We start from the raw sequence: 8,450 nt of genomic DNA, 5'->3' as shown, positions 1-8,450 counted from the left end.
GTTCCCAACCCTGTCCTGGAGGAACACCAGGCCAATTAGGTTTTCAGGCTAGCCCTAATGAATATGCATGAAGCAAATTTGCATGCCTATCACTTCCATCATATGCAAATCTCTCTCATGCATATTCATTAGGGCTAGCCTGAAAACCCGATTGGCCTGGTGTTCCTCCAGGACAGAGTTGGGAATCACTGGTCTAATCCATAGTTTTCGGGCTCGCTGACATGACACTCCCAATGCCGTTTAAGTCCAAGTTCCAGCCGTAATCACTGAATACAAGTTTATCGATACTGGAAGATTGGGATAAATAAACATCCAGTGATCAGCCAGTAGTAAATAAAATACAAGACAGAAAATCAAGATGCATGGGTTTACTTAAGTACAATTAATATGTTAAGCTTTCTGTCTCTGTTGAATTTCCAGTTGTAATTTCTGAATTTCCAGGTAAAGTTTGTTCCGTTCCAAATAAGGCTTCAGGTCTTCCAGCCTTTTGCCATGGCATAGGAATTCCTTTCTCTTTGGTGCAGTAGAAAGGAGGGATGAGGACTTGCAACCTCTCTAAAAGGAAATCGGAGAGACAAAGGAACTGTTAACAAAGGACCAAAAATGTGGGCTTGGATTAAGTTTGAAGACCTCAGTGAAAGCCGCAAATGCTAGGGAAACACTAAGTAGCAAGTCTGTGCCATCTTACAAACACAACTAGTAATCCCGAAACAGTTATAAAAAAAACTCCATTTGCAATCCATTACAGCTATTTATTGGTCCCCTCGTCACCAGACATCAGGAATTGCAGAGTCTTACAAGTGATTCAACATAGTCCCACACAAGCAGCAAAAAGAAACATCCAATCACCACTTATCTCGTGCTGGTGTTCCAAGGGACAACCCATGTCCCCAAACTCTCTCCCCATATACAGGATCCCAGTCTCAGCCAAAAGCACAAGACTGGACCATGGTTCAGAATCAGTACTGGTTCAGCCTGTCTCTGATAGGTTGGAGCCACCTGCCAAAGTCGCTAGGGTGGCAGAATATGAGAGGCGGCAGCACTTTCAAGGGCCATAGGCTAGCAAGGGGTCTTTCAGCACAGGCCCACACTCAAGCTCTGCCAAATTCTGCCCTCTCTTGGGCCCCTCCAACAGAACATTTGTGTGCGAATGGGTGAAGCTCTGGAGCATTTGAGCTCATATCAATGCTGGAAGGCCCCATACTGCACTTTCACACTTTGGTGAGGGTAAGGTTACCAGATTTTCCATTTGGAAAATCTGGACCCCCCTGGATCCGTCCCCAGGCCCGTCCAGTTCCACCCATCCCCACTCCATCATGCCCTAGTCCCACCCCCATCCCTCCCCAGCCCCGGGGAAATCCAGATAACTGGTAACCCTAGGATAGGGCAGACTTGGGCTTGGTTGGGGTAGCGTAGCAGCAGCGGCAGGCCCAGCAGGGGGAAGGGAAGAGCAAAGAGATGCTTAACATGGGGGTAGGTGTTGGGCGGGAAGAATCAAGCCACCTGGGAAGTAGGGAAGAAAAAGAAAGTACTGAGCATCTGGGGAGCAGGGAGGGGAAGGGGAGATAAGGACTATGAGGGGCTTAGACCTTGCATCACCCCTGGGGGGAGGGGATGTATGTATGGCTGAAGGTTCACCTAGAGCAGGGGTAGGCAATTTGGGTCCTCGAGAGCCAAAGGCAGGTCAGGTTTTCAAGATATCCACAATAAATATGCATGAGATAGATTTGCATCTCAAGGAGGCAGTGCATGCAACTCCATCTCATACATATTCATTGTGGAAATCCTGAAAACCTGACCTGGCTCTGGCTCTCGAGGACCGGAATTGCCTACTCCTGACCCAGAGAATCACATGTCCTTGCGCTGGCCCTGCTTTCCCTCTTTCCTCCTTCTCCCCCTAGCCCCAATATAGGTTGAAATACTCCCTTACCACACACTTGGGCAATTCTGGCTTCCAGCTGCCATTCTCAGTACAAGTGACATATGGACTGCCTTCCAGATGGAACCCTGCTGAGCACTGGAAAGCCACCGAGTCCTCGGTGCTGTACTGTCCCTTCCACTCTGAAGCGATCTCTCCATTTTCTACATTTGGCACCATGCAGTGAGAGCTTGGCAGTGGCACTGAAAGAGAAATGCTGTTTAGTTCAGCCAGGATATAATTAATTCATTTACTTATTAAAAATGCTCCATATCTTTCTAATAATGCCATGGTGCATTTTTTTTTTTATGAGGGGGGGCAGGTGGCTTAATTTTAAATAACATAGTAACATAGTAGATAACAGCAGATAAAGACCCAAATGGTCTATCTAGTCTGCCCAACCTGATTCAATTTAATTTTTTCTTCTTCTTCTTAGCTATTTCTGGGCAAGAATCCAAAGCTCTGCCCGGTACTGTTCTTAGGTTCCAACTACAGAAGTCTCTGTCAAAGCTCACTCCAGCCCATCTATACCATCCCAGCCATTGAAGCCCTCCCCAGCCTATCAACGGCCATATACAGACACAGACTGTGCAAGTCTGCCCAGTACTGGCCTTAGTTCTTCAATATTTACTATTATTTTCTGATTCTAGGTCCTCTGTGTTCATCCCACGCTTTTTTGAACTCTGTCACCATTTTCCTCTCCACCACCTCTCTCGGGAGCACCACCTCTCCAGGCATCCACCACCCTCTCCATAAAGAAGACTTTCCTTACATTGCTCTTGAATCTACCACCCCTCAACCTCAAATTATGCCCTCTAGTTTTACCATTCTCCTTTCTCTGGAAAAGATTATGTTCTATGTTAATATCTTTCAAGTATTTGAACGTCTGAATCATATCTCCCCTCTCCCTCCTTTCCTCAGTCTAAGATATACATACTCAGAGCTTCCAGTCTCTCCTCATTCATCTTTTGTCGCAAACCTCCTATCATTTTCATTGCCCTCCTCTGGACCGCTTCAAGGCTTTTTGTGTCCTTTGCCAGATACAATCTCCAAAAATGAACACAATACTCCAAGTAGGGCCTCACCAACGGCATCAACACCTTTGTTCTTCTACTGGTTACGCCTCTCTTTATACAGCCCAGCATCCTTCTGGCAGCAGCCACCGCCTTGTCGCACTGTTTTTTCACTTTCGGACACTATCACCCCAAAGTCCTTCTCCCCATCCGTGCCTCTCCCCCTCCCTGCATATACGGCTCCTTCCGATTATTAATCCCCAAATGCATTACTCTGCATTTCTTTGCATTGAATTTTAGTTGCCAGGCATTAGACCATTCCTCTAACTTTTGCAGATCCTTTTTCATATTTTCCGCTCCCTCTTCGGTGTCTACTCTGTTACAAATCTTGGTATCATCTGCAAAAAGGCACACTTTTCCTTCTAACCCTTCAGCAATGCAACTCACAAACATATTGAACAGGATCAGTGCTGTTCTGCAATTCTGTTCATATGCGGTGCTTAATCTGTTATAATTGTAATCTTTGTAAACCGTATTGTTAATATACGGTATATAAATTTTTAAATAAATAAGGGGCATAATAAAAAAAAACGTCTAAGTCCCCTTTTGGCCTAAGGCCTTAAACGTTGAAAGTAGAAGCAGGGAAAATGTCCATTATAAAAAAAAAACGACCAAAAGGAGGTTTTTTTAAAAAAAATAATGGCCTGCCTCTACATTCAGCTGTTTAAACACTCAGACCACCACTACTTCTACACTTATACCATATCATCAACCTAAAAAAGCCTAACTCCCAAACACCCAAAACAAGAGCTTTTAGGTGAAGGAGGAGCCAGACCTTCGCCTAAAAGCTGGATTCTGTAACTGGTGTCTGTCAAAATCAACACCGGTTACAGAATCCACCCACCCCCCACAACGATCCGGGCAGGAGGGAGCCTAAGCCCTCCTGCCCGGCGACACCCCAAACCCCCGACTATGATCGGGGCAAGAGGGAGCCCAAGCCCTCTTGCCCCGATGACACCCTGAACCCCCTGCACATCCCTGCCCTTATCCTGCCCCCAGGCCTGCCCTAGCCCCGCCCCTGCTGCCTGCCTTGTCGGGCAGGGAGGAAGTCTGGTAACTCTACCATGATGTGTCGCTGCCTCTCTGTGGTTGGCTTGGCAGAGGCATGAGAATCGCTGTTTAAGCATGGGTGGCTGTGGCGGGTGCATCTCTGGCTACCTTGCAGGGCAGACTAGATGGACTTTGGGTCTATATCTGCCATCATTTACTATGTTATTGTGTTGCTCAGACAGAACAATGAAATTCATTCACTCCAATAATGGCTTTTGCAGGCCACAAAGGGAAATAAGCTTCGCCACCTCTGCAACTTCCTGTCAATATCCCATATGTATCCAAGACCCGGTACCTCTTCCTGGAGAGAGCGTTGGTGCAGCACTTGTAGTCACTCTTTGTATCTCTATGGAATCTGGGTCAGTTGGTGTGTTGACGGTGGCCGTGACTGGTGGAAGAGATGGAGGGCAGGTGGAAGCTGTTCACAGTGAAATGAATCTGTGGTGAATTTTACATGCAAACAACAACATTATAAAGATATTATAATGCCCCTGTGTCACTCCATGGTGCACCTCAATTCTGGTCTCCTTATCTCAAGAAAAGGTTCAAAGAAGAGCGACCAAGATGATAAAGGGGACAGAATTCCTCTCGTATGAGGAAAGACTAAAAAGGTTAGGGCTCTTCAGCTTGGAAAAGAGAGAGCTGCAGGGAGATATGATTGAAGTCTACAAAATCCTGAGTGGAGTAGAACGGATATAAGTTGATTGATTTTTCATGCCGTCCAAAATTACAAAGACTAGGGGACATTCGATGAAGTTACATGGAAATACTTTTAAAACTAATAGGAGGAAATATTTGTTCACTCAGAGAATAGTTAAGCTCTGGAACACGTTGCCAGAGGTTGTGGTAAGAGCGGATGGTGTAGCTGGTTTTAAGAAGGGTTTAGACAAGTTCCTGGAGGAAAAGTCCATAGTCTGTTATTGAGAAAGACATGGGGGAAGCCACTGCTTGCCCTGGATTGATAGCATGGAATGTTGTTACTCTGGAGATTCCGGAATCTTGCTACTCTTTGAGTTTTGGTCAGGTATTAGGGACCTGGATTGGCCACCATGAGGACAGGCTACTGGGCTTGATGGACCATTGGTCTGACCCTGTACGGCTTTTCATATGTTCTTAATACCTTTGCAGATGGGTGGAGAAGTGTGCCACTGCCATGAAGCATTGCAAAAGAGTGTTTCCTCTCCAAAGAGTTTGCCCTTGGTGCATCTGTAGGTTACCTTCGTTCCATTAGAGCAGGGTTGTCCAATGTCGGTCCTTGAGGGCCGCAATCCAGTCGGGTTTTTAGGATTTCCCCAATGAATATGCATGAGATCTATTAGCATATATAGAGATCTCATGCATATTTATTGGGGAAATCCTGAAAACCCGACTGGATTGTGGCCCTCGAGGACCGACATTGGACACCCCTGCATTAGAGCCATCTACGATCTGCAAACTGTTCTGAACATGGGGAGGCTTACCACAGCTCTCAGATTCAGGAAGTAAGAAACAGGACAATTACTTTTAATAAGCAAAAACTCTTCTGTCCCTGGAATGTTACTCCAGCAATTCAGCTCTGCATCAGTTTTAATATCAAGTTGTTATTTAGGTAATAGCGTACATGCATCTTTATACAGAGCAGCCAAGTTACCCATTCCAGAAGGGAGACTTTTGGCCAGCCCAGGTTTTTGAACTTACATCCCAAAACAATGCAATATGTGTAGTCCATGATTCTATCCATTGGAATCAGTGCTGCGGAGAATGTGATGAAATCAGTTAGCTTAGCAGGGTTTGAAAAAGGTTTGGACAATTTCCTAAAAGAGAAGTCCATAGGCCATTATTGAGATGGCTTGGGGAATTCCACTGCTTATTCCTAGGATAAGCAGCCTAGAATCTGTTTTGCTACTTGGGATTTAGCTAAGTACTTGGGACCTGGGTTGGCCACTGTTGGGCTTGATGAATCTTCGGTCTGTCCCAGTATGACAATTCTTATGCTCAAGATGAGGTTGACATAAATCCAGGACTGGCAAAAAGATTCTCTCCTGGAATGGGTAACTTGGCAGCTCTGTTTATACATTTCCAAAACTTAAGTGCATCGGTGGCCCACCTGCAAAACACTTGCTTTTTTGGATATTAAGAGGTCTAGTTATTAAGGTGTGGTAGAAAGTGACATCTTACCACTCTTTAGTTTGCAAACTTTGTAATACATCCATCTTTTTCTGGCTCACCTAAAAGACATCAGAAAGATGAATCTTTACCTTTAACACAAGACTACAGCGGTGGAGACAAAAAGTCAGGATAGCAATATTGCCGAATGGAAACTTTATTGCAGAAACCAATGGACGACGCTATATTATGGTAAACAAAAGACTCAACACGAACCGTGTTTCGGCCCCTAAGGGCCTGTTGGTTGTTTGCCGGCATTTTATTCATGACATTGCAATATTTTGTTCATGATTCAAGATACTAAAGATCTATGCGGCCAGAACAATATTGTTTTGTGGAACCAGCCTAGCGATTAGACTCCTGATGCAGGCCTTAGGGGCCGAAACACGATTCGTGGCGAGTCTTTTGTTTACCATAATATAACATCATCCATTGGTTTCTGCAATAAAGTTTCTATACGTCAATTTTGCCTTCCTGAATTTTTGTCTCCATCACTGTTGTCTTGTGTTGGATTTGGTTTGTGGAGGATTTTGATCTTCTGTTTTTAGATCTTTACCTTTAAACAGTAGCTTTCACTAATAGCTAAACTAAACTACTGGTAAATCTTGAACTTACATACTGAGTCATCCCTGAGAAACAAGGCTCGACCTGGTTAACCATAGTTATAGTTAATAAAAAGAATTGATCTCACAGATTGGCCAGAAAATGCTACAAAAACTGTCCTTACCCCACAGTGCAGCAATGAGCCCTTGAATCAGGCAGAGACCTGGAAATATTTTCTTCATCATCTGAGTGCTATTTCAGGAGCACAATTAACACAGCTCTTCAGATCCTGCAAAGAAACGAGGAAGTTCTGAAACCGAAGGTTTCCTTGCAGACCCGGTTAAATCAGCTCCAAGTATTTATGTCTAGGAGTTTCAAGAATTTCTCAAGAGCCCATGACTCCATGATTGCAGCTCACCTAGGTCATGACCCTAAATTTGGGTTTTCTGATCCCATTTGGGGTCTCGACCCAAAGTTTAGGAAGCTCTGCTCTAGAGGCCCTTGTACCATCCGGAGACTTAGGATCCAGATCCGAGCACCACAAACAGATCTCACAAGCATGTTGAAAATTCTTCCTTACCACAGCCACTGTAGTGTTATATCCCAGGCAACACCTCTGCAATTCTTGTTGTGATACCTTTGGGAGCTATTTTAATGCCATCGTGTCAGCAAGAATTAATTTGTCCCGAGATCCATTCTAATTGCTACCTTGCAACCTTAAGCATCGAAACTGGTCACATTTCCTTTGAGTCTTCCATTAGGTCTGTCTCAAGCTATTGATCTGATTAAATTGCAGGGTAGCCTCACATATGTTGAGCAGAATAGATTCACATTTACCATCAAAACCAACAATTTTTTTTAGATTCATGCATTACCTGTGTTCAAGCAAAAAGACGATACATCTTCTCTATTGTAAAGTCCATTATTTATACAGATGTTAATAGAAACTGCCTTTTCCTGTTAATGGCACTGACCTCAGTCAATATTTACCAATCCATTAATCAGTAATTATAGTAGTCCAGGTAAATGACCCAGTAACTGAGTGAAATGAAAGTGAAGAATGGATTGGTTCGCATTGAAAGGAAAGGAGGAAGATTGTTATTGTACTGTTTGGGGATAGATTCTGTACAAACATAAGGAAGTTCTTCTTCACCCAGAGAATGGTAGAAAACTGGAACACTCTTCCAGAGTCTGTAATAGGGGAAAACACCCTCCAGGGATTCAAGACAAAGTTGGACAAGTTCCTGCTGAACATGGACGTACGCTGGTAGGGCTAGTCTCAGTTAGGGCGCTGGTCTTTGACCAAAAGGCCGCCACGTGAGCGGACTGCTGGGCATGATGGACCGCAGGTCTGACCCAGTAGCGACAATTCTTATGTTCTTATGTCTCACAGAAAAGGATGGATGGAAGGAAGCACAGAGCCCACCTTTGCTTAGGACAGACATCCAGAAGAGTGCAAGATGCCCTAAGAGCAAATACAAACCCACAAATCCAAAATTGACAATTGGGCTGAAAGAAATAAAATCCAGGAATTTAAAAAAAGGTCAAGATCTGTGTGTGTGGTGGGGAGCACTGCTGGGTTTAGACCTGGCCGTGCCCAAAGCTATAAAAAGCTTGGAGGCCCCATGTTAATAGGTTAATAAGAATTTAAAAAAAATTAAAGAAAATAGGGGAGGGAGAGGGGTTGGGTATTTTTTGATTATAATAGAATGAATATATTT

General features: G+C 44.3%; 1 protein-coding gene across 2 annotated transcripts; it reads right to left on the bottom strand.

Annotated features, from left to right (window-relative positions):
- Positions 1 to 220: 220 nt before the first annotated feature.
- On the bottom strand, positions 221 to 7,680 carry CD46 (CD46 molecule). Of its 2 annotated transcripts, none has more exons than XM_033917974.1 (5): positions 7,605 to 7,680; positions 6,914 to 7,018; positions 4,337 to 4,459; positions 1,931 to 2,121; positions 221 to 555 (listed from the first exon to the last, which is right to left on the bottom strand). In XM_033917974.1, the coding sequence occupies exons 2-5, from the start codon at positions 6,972 to 6,974 to the stop codon at positions 391 to 393; spliced, it is 540 nt and encodes a 179-aa protein (XP_033773865.1). In that variant the 5' UTR covers positions 6,975 to 7,018; positions 7,605 to 7,680; the 3' UTR covers positions 221 to 390. The 2 variants fall into 2 exon arrangements, with proteins under 2 accessions (XP_033773865.1, XP_033773866.1); XM_033917975.1 differs by lacking the exon at positions 7,605 to 7,680 and adding an exon at positions 7,310 to 7,473.
- Positions 7,681 to 8,450: the final 770 nt, after the last annotated feature.

The sequence above is a fragment of the Geotrypetes seraphini genome, chromosome 13, assembly GCF_902459505.1.
Source record: "Geotrypetes seraphini chromosome 13, aGeoSer1.1, whole genome shotgun sequence".
In the NCBI taxonomy this organism is placed as follows: Eukaryota; Metazoa; Chordata; class Amphibia; order Gymnophiona; family Dermophiidae; genus Geotrypetes; species Geotrypetes seraphini.
This window is presented reverse-complemented; position numbering and strand designations above follow the sequence as displayed.